Source organism: Centrocercus urophasianus, unplaced genomic scaffold (genome assembly GCF_019232065.1).
Source record: "Centrocercus urophasianus isolate 14NV4802_14NV808 unplaced genomic scaffold, USGS_Curo_1.0 seq_13, whole genome shotgun sequence".
In the NCBI taxonomy this organism is placed as follows: domain Eukaryota; kingdom Metazoa; phylum Chordata; class Aves; order Galliformes; family Phasianidae; genus Centrocercus; species Centrocercus urophasianus.
In genome coordinates, this window is record NW_024884475.1 from 46,417,564 (window position 1) to 46,437,494 (window position 19,931).

Genomic DNA, 19,931 nt, shown 5'->3' on the forward strand with positions numbered 1-19,931 from the left:
GCTTCACTTTCCAGCACGGAAGTTACCAGGTGCCCAAAAACGCTGTGTCAGTGCCTGCATATGGGCAGCCCGATGCCCAGTTCTCTTCAGGACAGTGGGAAGCATCCTTCCAAATGCACATTCAGAGGGTGAAGTCTGGTCAGTGCTCCCCAGAGAGCCAAAGTGTGAACAGTGCTAGTAGGAATGCTGCATTTCATGCAACACTTCATCTATAACAACTGGAAAGATCAATCTGCATGAAGTTAATAATGCTTCACTTTAGCCATCAAGGACTAAGAAGTCCAATCTGTAATCACCAGCTCATCCTCCATGTAACACAGACAAGTTATTCTTTCGTCTTTCCCTTCCTTGAACATAAAAGTAATTACACAAAATAAAACAGCTGCCAATTATCCTAAACGAGCTACAGCCTACTCCTTTGAGTAGTGAGTTAAATTGCAGAGGGAAGGAATTGCCTCTTATCTCAGCAAAGCTGGCTAACTACCCAGCTACTGCATGGTTCCTTTCCTCCTCATTAGAGGTAAGAGAAGATTCCTGCTATGTTTACAAGAGAAGCTTAGGCATCCTCCTCCAGAAACTCCTGAGCTAGGAGGTCTCCAAAAATGCTTGGTATGTTTGACTCACATTCACAAGACTGATACAGCCACGAACTTCAGGAAAATATCCTCAATTGCATGTCTTTGTTGGAGTAAGGGACTCCAAACTGAACACAGTACTCCAGGTGCAGCCCCACCAGATCTGTCTACAAGGATGTATGGGAATTGCTGAGTTATGGCCTGAACCTCCGATTGATCACCTGAGGCGACCAATGACTCAGCCAGAGGAGCACAGGTGAAGGCAATTCAGCTGTGCTGCTGGGAAGGGGTGGAGCCTGGCTCCAGCCCTCCTAGACCTATTTAAGAGCTGACTGCCAGTGGAGAAGCATCTCTTTGGGAGATTGCCTCTGCTGGTGTTTTGTGAGTGAGCCCAGGATAGGGGTAAGCCTTCTATTTATCCTCTTTTTGTTATCATAGTCTGCTTTGCCAGACTCACTGGAGGCAGTAGGACAGGTGGTAGATTCATTAACCACCTATTTACAGCAGAGGGGATGGGCTATAAATCCCCGAAAGGTGCAAGGTCCGGGCCTCTCCGTAAAATTCCTGGGGTGGTTTAGTCAGAAAAGACCAAAGTACTACCCAGTGCTGTCATAGATAAGGTTCAGGCATTCCCAGTCCCTACAACATCGAAGCAGCTGCAAGAGTTTCTAGGTATATTGGCTTATTGGCGTTCCTTTATACCTCACCTAGCGCAGCTGCTAAGGCCACTATACAGACTCACAAAAAAGGGGCAGCTATGGGACTGGGGGAAAACGGAACAGGATGCTTTCTAGCAAGCAAAACTTGCAGTTAAACAAGCCCAGGCATTGGGTATATTTGATCCTACCCTCCCAGCCGAGTTGGACATTTGTGCTACTCAAGACGGCTTTGGTTGGGACCTGTGGCAACACCAGAGTTGTTCGGACCTCCATTGGTTTCTGGTCTCAGGTTTGGCACAGAGCAGAAGAAAGATACAGTATGACTGAAAAACAGTTATTGGCTGTCTATTTGGCATTACAGGCAATAGAGCCAGTAACTCAAATGGCAAAATAGTCAAGACCACTTTGCTGATTCAGGGGTGGGTGAAAGATCTGACCTACCTTCCTAAGACAGGGGTGGCCCAAGCACAAACAGTGGCACGGTGGGTCGCCTATCTCAGCCAAAGGAGTAGTCTGTCTTCATCACCCTTGAAAGAAGAACTCCAGAAGATCCTAGGCCCAGTGACATATCACAGTGATGCACCAAAAGAAATACTGGTCGCTCCACCAGAGAAGAGTCCCGTTCAGGAGGGAAAACATCCTATCCCTGAAGATGCTTGGTACACAGATGGGTCCAGCAAGTGCAACCCAAGCAAGTGGAGAGCAATAGCGTACCATCCTTCCACTGAGACAATCTGGTTTGATGAAGGGGATGGTCAGAGCAGCCATTGGGCAGAACTGTGAGCTGTGTGGATGGTTATAACCAAGGAACCCGGTGATTGTATCCTGAACATCTGCACAGATAGCTGGGCTGTGTACTGGGGGCTCACTCTCTGAATTGCACAGTGGGCCACCCAGGAATGGACTATCCACGCCCGACCAATTTGGGGGCAAAGGCATGTGGTTAGACATATGGAATACGGTCAAACACAGGACTGTACGTGTCTACCATGTTTCTGGTCATCAGCCCCTGTGTCACAGGGAAATGACGAAGCCGACACGCTGGCCTGAGTTCTATGGATTGAGGATTCACCATCTGAGAACATCGCCCGCTGGTTACATCAGAAGCTACGGCATGCTGGACAAAAGACAATGTGGGCAGCTGCTAAAGCATGGGGACTGCCCATACAACTATCTGATATCGTCCAGCCATGCTAGGATTGCGACGCTTGCTCCGAGATGAGACCAAGATCGTTGCCCGAAATAACAGCCCATCTTTCTAGAGGACACAATCCTCTCCAGTGATGGCAGGTCGATTACATTGGGGCCCTTCGTCACTCTGAGGGGGCAAGATACGCCCTGACCTGTGTCGACACTGCAAGTGGGCTGCTGCAGGCCTATCCAGTACCAAGAGCAAACCAGGCATATATCATCAAGGCACTCACTAAACTGATGTCTGCCTACAGGACACCTCAAGTCATCGAGAGCGACCAAGGGACTCATTTTACTGGTACAACGATACAGCGCTGGGCAGAAGAAAATAACATCGAATGGTGATTCCACCTGCTGTATAATCCAACGGGGGCAGGCCTCATTGAACCTTATAACGGTATTCTTAAGGCTGCCCTGAAGACAGACTCCCAGTCCCTGCAGGGATGGACAAAAAGACTGTATGAAACCCTGCGGGACCTGAATGAAAGACTTTGAGACGGCTGACCCAGTGCCCTGAGAATGTTGCAGATGACATGGGCCACTCCGCTTAGGATCCAAATTACAGGCACTGATCATCAGGTAAGACCCCAGATTGAACGAAAATAATATTCTGCTCCCTACCCCTGAGAATTTAGATCCGGGTGCCCATAAAATAAAATGGCTCTGGAAGTTGCAGGTAGGACCCAAGTGGTGTGGCCTCCTTGCACCTTGGGGGGAGATTGTTGGAGGTGGGAGGCTCAGTAGTCTCTCCAGTAATAGGTACATGGCCTACTGATATTGTGGTCAACACTCCAATCTTTATTGCTAAAGGGACCCCCATCATGTCCCTGTGGCAGATCAGGACACCTCCTTTGGTGCTTGATATCATTATGCAGCTGCAGACATCTGGCCAGAAGGTGTGGTACAGGCGGCCAGGACGTGCCCCAGTGTTGGCCCAGGATAGAAATACGGCCTGTATCTCGCCCTGGAGATCAGACCTTCCTCTCCAGGTACCTCTGAAACATCTGTATTACTCCCCGTGAGCCTGTGAGCCTTCAGGATCACTGGAAGGAACAAAATGCCATCAAGCATTCCAGTGTTGCTGTCAGATCACCTATAATACCCGCTGATGGTCTGCATGGGACTGATGGAACATAGAACGGACCTGCACCTCATGACCTCATGCCTCCAGTCACATCATCGAGCACTGGCCCATAGAAGAATATGGACATTCACTGATCATCACTTGTCTTGGATTGTACCAACACACCTCCTGATAAAATTGTATAAGCATCGCGATATAGTGGATCTCTGTATTAGGGAAAGCTTACCCTTTAGTTAATTTGATCATTGGTTCACGCCGTGAAGGGGTGGAGTGTATGGGAACTACTGAGTCATGGCCTGAACCTCCGATTGATCACCTGAGGTGAGCCATGAGTCAGCCAGAGGAGCACAGGTGAAGGCAATTCACCTGTGCTGCTAGAAGGGGAGGAGCCTGGCTCTACCCCTCCTAGACCTATTTAAGAGCTGGCTACCAGTGGGGAAGGGTCTCTTCTGGAGATCGCCTCTGCTGGTGTTTTGTGAGTGAGCCCAGGATAGGGGTAAGCCTTCTATTTATCCTCTTTTTATCATCATAGTCTGCTTTGTCAAACTCTCTTGTTTATTTCATAATTATAATTATGTTATATAATTATATTATTATAATCTTAATATTCATTGATTATACAAAGGGGATGATCACTTCCCTGCTCCTCCACAGGCTGCCAGCTTTTCCAGGATAGTTCTGTGGGAGACAGTGTCAAAGGCATTGCTGAAATCTAGGTAGACTACATTAACAGCCTTTCAGGTCTTGCTAACAAAATCAAGGGTCTGTGCAAAGATTATAAAGTAATAATTCAGTTCTTGTTATTCTGAGCATGAAGTTTTTTCCTTCAGTTAAAGCAGGGACTGTCTGGGAAGCAGTGTTGACTATTCTTTGAACAAATTTCTCTGTTGTTCCATCAGTGAGTCAGTAAGATTACAAAAGAATAAAGTGTGGGGCTATACATATGTGTATGTGTACACATTACGTATTTTGTAAAAGATACTGTGCAAATCTTGGAAATTAGAGATACACTACCAGATGTGACCTATTCAATTTAAATGCAAAGGTAAAAGCTCTGGAAACTGTTTACAGCTTGGGTATCCCATCTTTTTGGCTGGCCTGGGCTGCATCTAGTGAATAGAAGTTGTCTTAGGCCATATAGATGTTAGTGCTCCAAAAGTAATGCCTCCTATTTATTTCCATTGAAACAACAACCTATGCAAAGAGCACAATAACACTATTTGATAAAGCTACTTCACAACTACAAAACACTATTTTTCAACGTAGTCACCACCGTTACCTGTGCATTTCCACCAGCAATGAACAAGAGCCCACATACTATGCTCAACAACCTACACCAGTGAAGTTGATTCACTGTCAAAACACCACCTACTGCCTCACTGTGCTCACATTCAGTTTCGTCTCTATAAATAGTCAGCAAATGTCAATGGGTGACATTTTACCTGCATGGATTGTAGTGACAAACCTTTGCTTCATATGTACTCCCATGTCAGATGCCTTTTTGTCAGACTGCCTCTCTGCTGCCAATTGTCACAAGGCAATGAAATGTAGCGGAATATTGATGAGAATGTTAAATCTCTACTGCCATACCAATATCCCCCTCTGACATGTTGGGGGCAACATAATAAAACAGGAGGCATTACTTTCAGAGCAGCCTCATAAAATATACAATGTCATTAACATATAAGTAATAAAACACATTAGATATTTTTCTTAAAACATTAAAAAAAAAAGGAGAGGAACAAAAACATAAAACTCGTGGGATATCTGGCCTTGTTTTTGCTAAACTAACATGCAAGTCTGGGTTGATGGCTGTAATTCTTAGTGACGTCTCATGGTGTTCATCAGAGATTTCTGATGAAATTTTACTCTTCCTGTACTTCATCCTTGAAAATAATTGTTCAAAAATTGTTCAAAACTGCCAGAAAGTGATGACAAATAAGTGTGATCATGAAGGGAAGGATATTTTTCTCTGCTAAGACAGGGATTTTGAAAGTCCAGTTAAAAGACACAAAGTTTTGAGTGAAATATCTGATTGCAACTCTATACATACATACACTTTTATATATAAAAATCAGAAAATTTATAGGTCATGTATTTATATTGACTGAAAATACTCTCACAAATATGCATTGATTTTTACTGACTGTTTGGCTGTTGCTGAGGGGTGGGCACATGCCTGGGGCCACTCCACAGCTGCTTCTGATACACTGGCACTACCAGCCTTGCTGGGCTGCATGTGGGGCATGGGTTGAACATGCCTGGTTTACAGCAATGGTAATAAACATGCAGCAGTGCAGCTGTAAGCTAAGTATCCTTGAAGGAGTTGTTGAAACAGTTCCTCACAGAAAACAAAAGCACAAATATACTCTTTATTGACATGAAGGCCACCAAAAGACATCACTATATGACTTATTTTTTCAGTTTCACCGAGGTCTAGGAGTACTGAGAAAATGAAATTAGCATCAGAAAATTACCTCCTGCCATCATGGTGACCTGGGGGAATAATATGAAATCCTAAATCGTTTATCCTAGCACAAGAATATTCATTGTCTCTGTTTAGCTCCTATTCGGCAATAAAGTTGATTTGTTGGATTTATATTTCCACAAATATCATATCTTTGTGGATTTTTCTGGGTTATGACAATAGCAAACTGCAACAGTAAATGGCAGTTTTTTGTAGTTAAAGCTTATTAAAAATGTATGTCGCAGATAAGACAATATGATTTGTATCTGGTGAGCCATAGGCCAATATCCTTCAAAAATAAAAGGTTTCAACTGCAATTCATAGTTCTGCTACTCAAAAGTCTAGGGAGCAGTCTTTCTAAATGTCATTTACATGACTGCAACCTGCAGCTTGTACACATAAGACACTCGTGATTTGACTTAAATAGAATTCAGAACTCCAAATGATTTTAATAAAATTCCTCTTTATTTCTGATTGCAGAGGAACACAGACAGTACTTTCCCTATGTTCTCCACCATACCTAACAGCAGCAAAGCACACTGACTTCACATCACATTCCCAAAGTGAGAATGTGAAGATGTTCCTGTCTCCACCTACTAGAACTGTGTCTGACCTTAGAGACAATGACTTTTCTTCAACAGGTATTTCTCAGAGAGGTCTTGTATTTTTTTTTTCTTTCTTTTTTTCAGTAGTACTCAATATACAAACAAAAAGAAACGTTACAGCATCACTGGGACCACATAGCATGGTCTCTAGAGTTCTAGCAGAAGTCAAACAAGCATGACACTGTAAATATGAAGTCAGGTATGTAGGATGCTACATAAACAGAAGTTATGTGAACACAACAGGAGATGAGGGTGGCAAAAAATACAACAAATTGTGTGAAGGGGCTCCCAGGGTACTATGAGAATTTGAGGCCAAAGTACCTGACCTCAAAACTCAGCAAATCTGTTGCACAGGATGGCATTTAGCTGGATTTTTGATTTCTCCAAGGATAAAGATTCCACAGGCTTGACCTGCCTCACAGGGAAGCTCCTTCAGATGTTGAAATGGAATTTTCTGGTTTCCATCTGGTGCTCATTGCCTCTTGTGCCATCACAGGGCACCACTGAGAAGAACATCGTGAGATGTTCTTTACCAGCCCTGTCCCCAGGTGTTCAAATACACTGACAAGCCAAGCGCTCAGTTACAGCATCTTCTCCAGGTCAAATGGCCCAAGCTCCCCCCACCCTCCCTGTGCAACAAGTGGACAAATAGACCCCACAGTTAAAGCAGTCACAAATCAGTGAGGTGGTCAAAGACTTGAAAAGTAAGGAAGGCATTTGTTATGCTGTCAGCAGTGATGATTAAGGGAAACTACACTAGATCTTATAAGTAACTTTTTGTGTGTTATTGTTCTCATTGCTTTCTTTCTTCTTTAACTGCAGTTAAAACTAATAAGGGTGATGGAGGCAATGGTATCCCTCCCTGTTTTTTATCAGACTCCTGACTCTAGCCAACTCCAGCAGCTGCAGAATGCTCCATACCCTCAAGGCTTCTATAAGTATCAACAAGTAATTCCTAGCAAAGCAGTAATACATATATAACTATAAAACATTTTGAATCAATGAAGAATTTTGGCCACAATAACCCCATGCAGCACTATAGGCTTGGGGATGAGTGGCTGGATGACTGTGAAGAGGAAAGGGACCTGGGGGTGTTGGTCGATGCTCAGCTGAACATGAGCTGACAGTGTGCACAGGTGGCCAAGAGGGCCAACGGCATCCTGGCCTGCATTAGAAATAGTGTGGCCAGCAGGAGCAGGGGAGGTGATCATCTCCATGTACTCAGCATTGGTAAGGCTGCACCTGGAGTACTGTGTTCAATTTCGGGCTCCTCACTACAAGAAAGACATTAGTTTCCCAGTTTACAGCCATTCTTTTCAAGACATGCTCAGATTCATTTGCCTCTCTGAAACACTGGGCTGTATTACATATGCACATCCATTACTAACTTGGTAGGCCTGTCTGGAATTGACAGTTCATAGCATCAGCAGGTTCTCTTTATAGAGCATCCTCTCTGCATTACTAGAAAAGCAGCAGCCTGAGTGTGCCAACAGAGAACTTATTTGAGGAACCACACTAAAAGATTGCTTTGATAAGCTCAATGATATGCCTTGTATTTTAAGCAAGCATGGTTTGCAGACTACAGAAGTTGAAAAAAAACAAAACAAAAGCAATAAAAGGAAGTCAGAAATTACTGAGAGAGGAAACAGACATGCTCTGGGACTTCACAGAGAACAGCCACTGGAAATAAAGCAGCACCTCACAATAGCGGCAAGGAGACAGAAGAAAAATTGCATGAACAGCTACTGAACTTGATTTCTTCAAACAGGCAATGAACTCTTGTCTGGAAAATTCAAATGAACTTCCCAGGTTACTGCAGATACGAAGTACAACGCATATTACCAGATGCAGGAACTGCAAATGCAACAGTATAACATCTAACAGCATAAATGTATCCTAAACATAATAATCAGGGGAACAATGGAAACAGTGTTAAAGTTACACAAAGTAAAAATAATGTGTTTTCAATGTGTTTGATTTACGTTATAGACATCAAGCCATGGAAAAGAGTACATGAAGGCTATGATGCAAGCTACAGTATTTGCGGTACACACGTATTTGCAAAATGAGTATGTAAGGATTTTATGGCTGCTTAAAAGCCATAATACTGAAAACCAACCATAAAGCATCCTACAAACCACAATCCTGTAACAAATAATGACAGCAATTAATGTCTTAGTTGCACTGGCATGGTCATTGCTACCAATATCAAGTCTCCCAAGGTCTTTATGCGTACCTACAGTACGTACATTCCTCTAGAGTCATCAGCTATAAATTTTAGATTGCATCAGCCACCAAAATCAGGTTCTAGGGTTCATTATAGATCTCCTCATATAAACTGGATGCACTAATGAGCTGCCTGGCATCTTTTAAGAAGATTTAATGTGAGAGGAGAAAATGCTAGTATTTTGCACTGTCAGACTGCAAAAAGCTGCATGTTGATATTGAGAATACAGTAAAATGCAAATCGATTTGTGCTTACAGAAAAAAGTTAAACTTGCATGGCCTGCATTAAAAATGCGAAGTATATGCAGAATGCTGAGTTCTTAAAAAGCAAAGATTATTTTCCCAAGGGCATGTTACATAAATTCAGTATAGAGTAACATTATATACCAGAGACTGCCACTCATTTGCAGCTGAATGTCAGTTCTGCCTTTTTGTTCTTCCTTCTCACTCTACCAGGGGACACTGTCCTTCTCTCCTATGGACCATTGCTTCTACCACTTCTCTGTCCCCTCCAAACAGCTGTACTTCGTATCTTACTGTATCTCTTCAGACAAGAACAGGGATCAGCAGGCAAACAAATAAAAGGTCTCTAGATATGAGTTTAATGGGATTCATAATGATCCTCTCCATCCCGTGTAGACACAGATCAAGGAAGGTAGGAAAGCAAGCTCACCCTAAAGTTCTCTTGCAGCTACCAAGTGCCATCATGGGGAATAAAAAAACTCAGCAATTTTCAACACTTCTCTGCCATTGCTGGCATCCCATCAGCAGCCTGAGCAAGGCAACTCAGAAATGAGACAAAAAGACAGGAGGAATTAAAGTTGGCAAATCTCACCACACCACCAAAGGGACACCAAGGCCAGAAACAGAATCATAGAATCATTAAGGTTGGAAAAGACTTCCAGGATCAACCAGTACAACTGTGTACCTACAACCAAAATTTCCCATTAAACCGTGCACGTTAGCACCACATCTAAGCTTTTCTTGTATACCTCCAGGGACGAGTGACCCAACCAGCTCTGTGAGCAGCTCGTTCCAGTGCCACTCTTTCTGTAAGTTTTTCCTAATATCCAACTTTAATCTCTCCAGGTGCAACTTGAAGCCATTCCCTTCACTAGTCCTATTGCTAGTTACCTGAGAGAAGAGGCCGACCTCCACCTCAACACAACCTCCTTTCAGGGAGTTGTAGAGAGTGATAAGATCAGCCCTGAGCCTCCTCCAGACCAAACAGTCCCAGTTCCTGCTCCCCATAAGACTTGTGCTTCAACCCCTCAGCAGTTTCACTGCCCTTCCCTGGACACACTGCAGGGTCTCGATGTCTTTCTTGTAGTGAGGGATCCATAACACTGCGCTTGAGCACTTAAGCTGTGGTCTCATCAGAGCTGAGTACAGAGGGATGATCACCTCCTTTCTCCTGCTGTTACAAGCCAGGATGCCATTGGCCTTCCTGGACATTTGGGCACGCTGCTGGCTCATTTTTGTCTGAGTATAAATCAAAACTTCTAGGCCCTTTTCCTCTGCACAGTCTTCTAGTTACTCTGCCTCTAGGGTTGCCTGGGGCTGCTGTGGCTAAAGTGCAGGATCCAGCACTTGGTCTTGTTGAATTTAACAGTCAACTAAGCTAACTTGACAGTCCTACAGGAAATGAGATAGATTTAGTATAGAAACATATTTGGGGCAACAAATTAGTGAAAAAATGAGAAAGAAGTTAGACCTGCAAGCACTGCTTTGCACTTTGCTCTCTTCAAGGCCACCAGCATCAGAGGCTGCCCCATCCTTCAACGCATTTTCCTATAAGCTACCTATCTCAATTTTCACACCTCAGATAGCTGTTCCTACATCAGCCAACGTAGCCTTTGGTTGCATCTTACCCCCTAGATTCCTTAAAACATTTACTTCCCACTTCTATACTACGAGGGAGCTTCTATACTACGAAGCACTACAAGGGAGAAAATTTCATCCTGTCCCTGAATGTTCGCAATGACTGGAGACATCAAACATAGACCTACAGAGCAGGGGCAGGGAGGAGCACCAACGCACCATCAAAACATTATTTTTGTTAGAACAGTCTCTTCTCAAAGCACAACAGAATGCTTTCAGAAGAATGATCTCCCCACTCACTCCATTTTATAGACAAAGTGACCCATCCTCAGAGTGCTTGTCTGCTGTTCAAGCAGGTCCTTCCCAGCAACTGAGACACAGTGTCTTCACAGAGGCATCAGAATAATCTCATTTAGAGCACAAATAGCAAGATCTAGCATCCACACTGGAATTACTGTAGAAAAACAGCGCAAGGCATCTATCTCATCATCCTGAAAAGGGAAAGGCGCCTTGCAGAGGTACAAGCACACATCCTGCTCTCTTCTTATGCTCCTGCCAGAGGAGACATTCAGGCGCAGGAGCTACAAGCATCACAGCATCAAGACATTAAACTGTAAACTGGAGCAGCTGAGCAGAGGTACCTATTCGCACTAGTAACAAACTTCTGCATGGGAAGCTGCCCAACAAGGTATAGAACTACAAGTCCTTACAAAGACATGGGAGAACCAAAATGATGCACTAGATACTAGAAAATGTAAAAAACTACAGATCAAAATCTAAGGTAGAACTGTACTTCCCTATCCACATGAGGAAACAGAGACAGGATGACCAGAACAAAAGAGGGACCCAAACTGCAAGATACATGTAAGGACACTGACCAAGTCCCAGAGTTCAGCCCAGAGATTGTTTTCTTATTAATACTTCAGATCTATTCAAGGACCTCAATTTGTATGTTTTTATCACACACATTGTATCGGATTACTTGAATAGTTATATTAGTCTAATATAATTTCCTCTGAAATACTGTTCAGTGTAACCCTTTACCTCTTGATTAAACATTGGCCAGTGATGAACTCAATGCACGGTGTCATATTGTAGATCATACAAGAATCTGGCTAAAATAATTACAATTCTCCATTCTTTCAGTCTGAAAAAACAGAATTTCAAAGGCAAGGATTACACAAGCCTGCTGGCTGGCTGCATGCCCTGCTCAGCACAGCCCCGCTCGGGTGGCACAGCAGGGCACGTATTCCACAGGGCACTTCCTCCATTCATTCTGAGTGTTGTGGTTTGCTCACTTGAGGAGACACCTTGCCATCAGGTCCTGGATGGATGAAATGCTTCCTGCTGGAAGGGATGCGCTCTCTATTCTTTCCCTCATCAAGGTTGGCAGTGTCTGAAAGAGGCAGTTCTTGAAGCCCATCCTCTGCCCCTCTCTGGAGCAGGGAGTGTGTCACTCACAGACAGAAGCCAGGCTGGACAAAAGGCTGTTTGTCCAGCACCTCCGTCAGCCCTCCCTCTGCTCATCCCCTCCAGCTCTAGCTCTGTGTACATCCGAAAAGATACTGCTAAGAAAGTGAAAAGAAGAGAAGCAGAAGAAAAAGGTACGTCTAGTTCCTGAAATTATCCCTGCTCACATGTTCTTCTGCTGCTAGTTAAAGACTGCAGAATTAGAAATATATGTGGGAACATACAGAAGATGATTTGGGGAGATCAGATACACTGTAGGCAAAATATGTTAATTGAGACAAATGTGTGGGTATAATCCAGCTAAAGATCCTTCTTTCCTATCTTGCTCTTCTTCAAGGCTGAATGTTAGATATTAACATCCAAAGCCATTAAACGTGCTATGTTGCTTTCCTGTACTCAGTATTATTGCAAAGTTGGTAAATGCAGAGAGAGGTGCACTCACAACAAATTGCTGACTTTAAGAGAACTAAATAGATTTTAATGAGAACTCAATTTCTGGAAAGAATCATGGTATTGATGGGAATTACAAAGCAGCAATTCACCGAATTCATCCTCAGTGGAATAGCTGCAGTCCTCACAATGTACCAACTGTTCAAGCAAAACAGATTTGAGTACTTTTTTATGGAAGAAAGTTCCTCATAATAATATCAGTTATGCAGTTCTTGTGTAATGATTTCTTAGGAATGTACTAATAAGCCTACCTATAATGCACTAACACTGAAATATTCTATGTTAGATTCTGTTTTTTTCAGGTTGAAGCCAGGAATTACAGGTGTTTCTGAAAGATAACCTGACAAATAAAAGATGATTAAAGGGCATTTAATTGCAAGTGGGTGCTTTTAACTCTTGAACTCCACACACAAAGAGAGTGTGATGTATACATATAATACATATAGAAAATAACATTTGCTTCACTTTTTAAGGCACAGTCAGCCAGCTTGCTAACCCAGCACATCACTGAACTGACTGGTAAAGATCATAAACCACATCAATATCAGATAAGCATACTGCTGATTTTTAGGATTAGGCAACTGGAGATGCACAGAAAAGCATAACAACTCTGAAAAGTACAGTTAAGAGAGAAAACTTGTAAACATGCATCTTTTCCTAATCCTGTAGGATCTCCTAGATACATTATGACATATATTTTTGAACAATTCCTCAGTTTTCCCTGTTTCTGTCTCCTACTGCTCACAGTAATTCCCAGCAGTAATACAGGAACTTCAAAGAGCATCACTACCTTCATGAAATATTATCCTTTAATTCACAGATCGGGATGCTGAAACGTGGTTGGTTTTTTTGTTTATTTGGTCTTTCTCTAACTATGAGATGGTGCCAAATTGCTTGTCAGAACAATTCAGATGTTCTCTGCTGAATGAGCAGGGATAACAGTAATTCCTGAATCACAGCACATATGCTCCAATGAAACTAATTTTGCACCATGCAAAATTCTAAGTCTTCCAAAGCATTTGTTTGTCCAGCTGAACTTCTTCCCTGAACTATACTTACATTGTACCAAAGTAACCAGGGAGTTAACTCCTTAAATTGGATTTCTGCAACTGCAAGGAGCTCATTTTAAATATTTGTAGATGGCTTAACTCCTCTGTTAGAACTGGAAGTGATATGGTCTTGATAGAGCAATCTGGTCAGGCTTAGCATGGCTGGTACTGCTGCTTTTTCAAAGGCTTTACATAAATCTAACACCGTTTGCTGGCAATGATTCTTTGCATCACTTTGGAGATCGGATTTGTTCAATTTCCCTGCTTTGTTTTATGAGAGAAGACTGTTTCCATGCTAAGCAAAGGTAGATAAGATCTCTGACACACATTTTGATGTAAATAGGCACTTTCTAGCTCTGCTGTTTTCCTAAGCAATCAAGTGATATTCCATCATTGCGTTTGGAAGAATTCCCAGCAGTTTGTCAGGAAACAGAAGATTCTGCATCTGAAAGGTCTGCCAGGTTTATCACCACTGACCCTGTGCAGGGAACTGCTGAAACACCTGAGCAATCTTTCACCTGCAAATAGGCACCATCCTTTTACAGCAAATGACCAATCTTTTGAAGAAAGGTCTCCTAACTCAAAGTTTCCTTTCAGTTACTAACCACAAAGAAACAGGAAGTATTCAGGAAAAAAAAAAACAACAATGATTTTAATAAAATACTGTTCTGAAAAGCAGCAGTACTGATTAGGCAAGATGCATAACCAGCCTGTGAGCAAAGCTGTCTATCCACAGCATGCTGGCACATGACTTTGCTAATACCACTTTTGGCAGCCATCCATATCGATTCTCAATGATGCTCTATAGCAACACCTCCCTGTACTCCAAAGCGAACACTGAGTTATCCTCAGCTGTAGATCACGATTCTTGAATCCAGCAATTTGACAGCCTGCAGAAAATCTGTCAGTTTTTGGGACAGAATGTGCTCCTATTAATTTAGAGCAGATCGGCAGCTGGCAACAGATTGAAATGAGAATTCCAACTAAACTCCATTTAGGGAAAACTCATTCAAATTAAGTACAAAAAACGTGCACAAGATATTACGAATGCCTTGTCCTCAGGGGAGCAACTCACAGAATAATCCAACCACAGAAAACAAAGACAAAAACCTCATCTGTTTCCTAAATTTCTTTTGCATGGAACGTTTCTTCCATTAAATACTTACATAACGAAGTTCAATTATTTGAACAGAAAAATGTTAAACTGTATTCCTCTACGCTGATGTTTACCGAGGTACAGCACTAACTTCTTTGAGCATTACAAATCTCTGAGCAGAACCCTTGTAACTGCAGTATTTCTACTACAAAACAAAGTTATTAGTATAACAATGCAGATTCTTTACTTGAAACATCAGACAAAGTTCGAACAATTTTTACTTTATTTGAGAAGTGGTTTTGAGGCCTAAAACTAATAAAGACAGAGAGTTATTCAATACTGCACTCTAAGGCAATTTAAAAATAGATCCCCAAGGCTCCATTACCGTATTTTATAGGAGTCTACTACTCAGAAGTTCATGTACAAGTTCACAGAAACCAGAAGGAACTGTTCAATTAATTTTGTTCCTACGATGGAAGTTTGAAAATACACAAGAGTTTATTATCATTGTAATCATATTCCTTAACCTATTAGCCGATTTTTAACACTTTGTTGGGTCAGTGATGTTAAAAGTTTGCACAAAATCTTATGGAAAATATAATTGAAGAGCATCAGTGTAGCATTTGATCCCCAGCATGAACTCAAATTGCCAGACTTCTTAAGTTGTCTGCCATTCATTGTCTGAAGAAACAGAATATCAGCAAGATAGCTATGGTAGTTAAGAACCTACATAGGAAAAAAATACTGTAAGTACAGTAAATGTATATGTTTAATAGTTTTTTTTTGTTTGTTTTTCAAGAGCAACTCAAGTGTTCCACAAAATAATACAAGCACAACTCAATTATCTGAGTGACCTCTATGCCTGTCATGCCCTATTTTTTTCTTATCTAGATAAAAGCTATGGCACTTGACCTTGGCATTTGTTATGGTCCTTGCTCAGAGGGTGTCTTACTGCTAATTATGTCCAGGTTAGTTTAGAATACCCTATCCTGTGCCCACATGTAACAGCCTAGAAGTCTGCAGTGGCAGCATAAAGGGATCAACTATGTGCCAACTGAATGAAAGACAACAAAACCTTTCTAGATGTTACCACAGTTAGAACTAGGAATGCTCATATTTTTTAGGGGGAAACACACTACTAGTGTTAAATTAGTGACTCATTTCAACATTCTCAACCAGCCAAAATCACCTGGAAAGCAATGAGACTCACTGCCTTGGTAGCCAGCAGTGCGTTCACTCACATCGCTGAGAGCACACGGCCAACTCAGAGTAATTTTCTCAAGGTGAGAGGGCAAGTAACAACAAAATTGTCAGCAACAGAAGCTCAGTTCCCAGCGATAGGATTCTTGTGGTTGTACAGAAAGTAATGAATATCAATTCCACGGCAATCTTATTTACCTCCTAGGAGAAAACGCCCTCCAACGCAGACACTCAAAGCCTCCATAAGTTCACAGGAAAGACAGAAAAATATAAGATAGAAAGCAGACTGGGGAAAGAGATCCAGCCAACAGCTGTATCCATGTCACGTATCTCATTTCTATTTAACACCGTTGCACAGGAAACTTTCAAAAAATGAAGATGCTCTCAGTTCTACTTCTGCTGAGTGCCCTCCTGGGTGCCCACACAGTGCCCTCCCGGCGGCCCAAGTGCTACAAGAGGGTCCTGCATGACCACAGCTGTCACAGCATTCCCGAAGGCATGGTGAGCCTCCGGCAAGTTGATGACAACCTGCAGGATCACTTTTGGGAAGGAGAAGGCTGCGAGACCATCTGTTACTGCAACTTCAAGGAACTGCTCTGCTGTCCAAAGTAAGATTCATAGAATGGCCTGGGTTGAAAAGGCCCTCAAAGATCATCTAGTTTCAACCTCCTTGGTGTGCAGGATCGCCAACCCCAGACCAGGCTGCCCAGTGCCACATCCAGCCTGGCCTTGAATGCCTCCAGGGATGGGGCATCCACAACCTCCTTGGGCAACCTGTTCCAGTACATCACCACTCTCTGAGTGAAAAACTTCCTCCTAATATCTAACCTAAACTTCCCGTCTCAGTTTAAAACTATTCCCCCTTGTCCGACCAAAGATTACACTGATTGCATAGAAACTGCAAGGGTTCTGCACAGCCACTTGTATTTCTACTATTTCTCAGTTTCCACTGCTGGAATAGGGTACCATTTTAGGGAAGTGTATCTCTTCAAGTAGCTTGAAACTGTATCAAGACGTATCCCATTACCTGACACACTGGCAGTTTTCAACGTTTGTTTTTCAGAGCCTCACCCGGGACATGCTCAGCATACTTTGCAAACCTGCACATCCCAACAGAGGGGAATTTGGCATTTAAATTATCCAACTTCTAACTTTTTTTTGCCAGTAACTTTGATCTAAGTTCAGTCTGAGAACTACAGATCCTTAGTTGCAGCACTTTGCAATGAAAATGTTTTCAGGACCATCAACAAAGCCATTTGATATCTGTTACACAACAGAGGGCTACGATGCTACTCTAAGGCATGTGCAGATGTGTCAACCCAATAAACGATTCTTTAAAGACAGCTGCTTAGAGCAGTAAAGCAAATGCAGGGAGAACAGGTCCACGAATGCCCGCAAGGGAGAAAAAGATTTAGTTGATTTCTCCTGCTGGCTGACAAGAGCAGGACAGCAAAATTCTCATGAAATGTGGGGTATTCGCTGTTTTACACAAAGAGTGTGCAGCTTTCCCCAGGAAATTTAGATAAAACATCAACTTGACAACTTACTAATAGTTTAGGGACATTATAACGTGATAGCTTTACATAGACAAGCAGAAATGACTTTCATACAAGCTCCTCTTGTCCAACATTGTCAAGCCCCCTAAAATCCAAAAGGCAAATTGCAGCATTCTTGTACAGGAATGAATTTGAGCCAAGTGGCAGTGACTCCTAAAAATAGGAACTTCACATTCAAACAGGGAGCAGGGTATAAGTAATTGTTTCACCACATACCGTGCCCTCACAGTGAAAACACTTCAGGTTTTCAGCTTTAACCACAGAGCTTTGAACAGCTCCAGAAAGCCTCTTACTTGGATATAAATACATAGGGAGGTCTTTCTTCACCCACCTTGATATAAAGAATATCTACTCCGTAGGCCTGCCCGTAGAACTAACTGTGCTAAATAGTATGCGTACACACACCAGAATTATTATTATTTTTTTTAATAATATCAAATATTTGATAAGCTTTACCCTCCCAAAGCTACAACACCATGCTAGAACTCTGGCACACTGCTCAGTCAATGAAAATTTTGCTGATGTTTCTGAAACAGGCAAGCAGAGGAAAAATATACAGTGCTCTCATACAGACCTGCAGCTGCATTTGCATTGCTGGAAGGGCATCCCATAAACACAGCGATCACACACACATCCTAGCAAAACCTGGAGAAAAAAAACAGCCCTGGAAATGCATAACATGTTAAAGCTCTCATAATTATTTAAGTATCTAATATGTTTCAGGGAGATTTTCTTTGGATCGAAGATATCTTTCGTGATTCCCTGTAACAGCGAGTGATCAACACTGAGCCTGTCACTGAGGACAACGGGCATCATTCCACAATCACAAAATACGCTTTCAAGAGAAAAAACAAAGCCAGCAACAGCCAAAACAAAACAAATTTCCTCTCTAAGTACACTGTAGAAACTATCTTTCTGCTGGAAAAAAATTTCCTCTCTATGCTTTGTGAAATATGTAAAAATTTCTCCTTTTGGATATGGTAGCTGCCTTAATTAGCTCCATATGGATGTGAAAGACTGTACCTGCTCATAATTGTCCCTGCATTTATCTCCTAGCAAATAATATATAAACATATGTGTGTGAGTGTATCCTTTTAATAACTACAACATTCTCAACTAATTTTCAAAAAGAAACATCAAGGTCAAGCCTTCATGTGGCTAAGAGTGACTCTTGCTGGAATCCACTGCAGCAGTGCAGCTTCCTATTGCTTTATTGTTAGCACTGCTTTAAGGCAATGCTAGTCAGTATCTGGCACTTCTGCACACTCCCACTTCTATTTGGGTGCCTGCAAAAAACAGAAACCATTAATTTGCATTACCCATATTTGAAAATTCCACTGGAAAAAAAGAGTCAAAATTCATATTAATAGTACTAAGGTAGGTGTAAGTGATAATTATGTCTAACTCGTTAACTGCATCTGAAGTCTTGAAGTGTTAAAGATTGAGCTTTCAAAACACTAATAACAGCAGTGAACATATATATGTATATTCAGAAAGACTTAGAAGGAGAATGGGACAGTAACATGGAACATGTAGTACAAATGTAACTGTCTTGCCCCTTGACCTAGTGCTCTGCTCACCTAGGGACATGGTTACTGGGAGCAGTGGGGATGGGTTGATGGTTGGACTAGGTGATCTTAGAGGTCTTTTCCAACCTTGACTCTATGATAATAACCTTACGACACCACACTGTGGAAACTGCTACCATCAACACACCAAAGTTATTTCACATATGAACATGAAATAGCACAAAGACTGTTTTACTTCATCTGTTAGTAAATAATGCTTGGATATGTGCAGTGGTAGGTTAATTATACATAACCAGTAGTAAGAGTTTCAAGTAAATCTGCATTTACTATTTTTGCCAAGTAATTTTTAGACTATTGAAACAAAAGCTTGTACCATCAGGCTTTTAAAGCCTGGTTCATATAATTACTCCTGAGTCATTTGGGCTTCTAATAAAATAATCAATGAAGGACGATAGAAGGTGGGCAATCTGGCAACTCACTGTCAAAATTACCAAATTCAATGTTCTACTAAGAAAACATACAGTATCCACTTTATGGAGGACTGCAAAGTCCTCCATAAGCTTCTAGTAGCAGTGAGGACACGTAGTTTCTGTGGGTTGTGCCATCTACTTTCCTTGCCAATCAGGTAGCGTATATCTGCCATTCACAGCTTTCCAGTGCAACAGCTACAAAAATAAGGCAGATGCAGAGGTGGGTAGTAAAGTCAGTAGATGATTTTCAGTTACTTCCCTTTTACCATTATTGACGTGGAAAAATACATAATCCGATGAAAAAAAAAAGTTTTGCCACTTCCTACATGCAGCAGCATAGGGCCACAGACCTATTTCCAATATAAGCTCGTTCTTGGTTTCTCTCCACACTCTCCTCCCCTCCAGAAAAAGCTTCTACAGCCCCTGCCAAATCTATGCAGGAACATCCATCCCTGTTTGCCATCCTATAAGAAAGAAAAAGCC

The 19,931-nt window shown here is 42.1% G+C and overlaps 1 protein-coding gene across 1 annotated transcript; it reads left to right on the forward strand.

Annotated features, from left to right (window-relative positions):
- The first annotated feature begins 12,150 nt into the window (after positions 1–12,150).
- On the forward strand, positions 12,151–18,553 carry SCRG1 (stimulator of chondrogenesis 1). Its single transcript, XM_042812583.1, has 3 exons — positions 12,151–12,232; positions 16,252–16,501; positions 18,173–18,553. The coding sequence occupies exons 2-3, from the start codon at positions 16,266–16,268 to the stop codon at positions 18,225–18,227; spliced, it is 291 nt and encodes a 96-aa protein (XP_042668517.1). The 5' UTR covers positions 12,151–12,232; positions 16,252–16,265; the 3' UTR covers positions 18,228–18,553.
- The last annotated feature ends 1,378 nt before the right edge of the window (positions 18,554–19,931 follow it).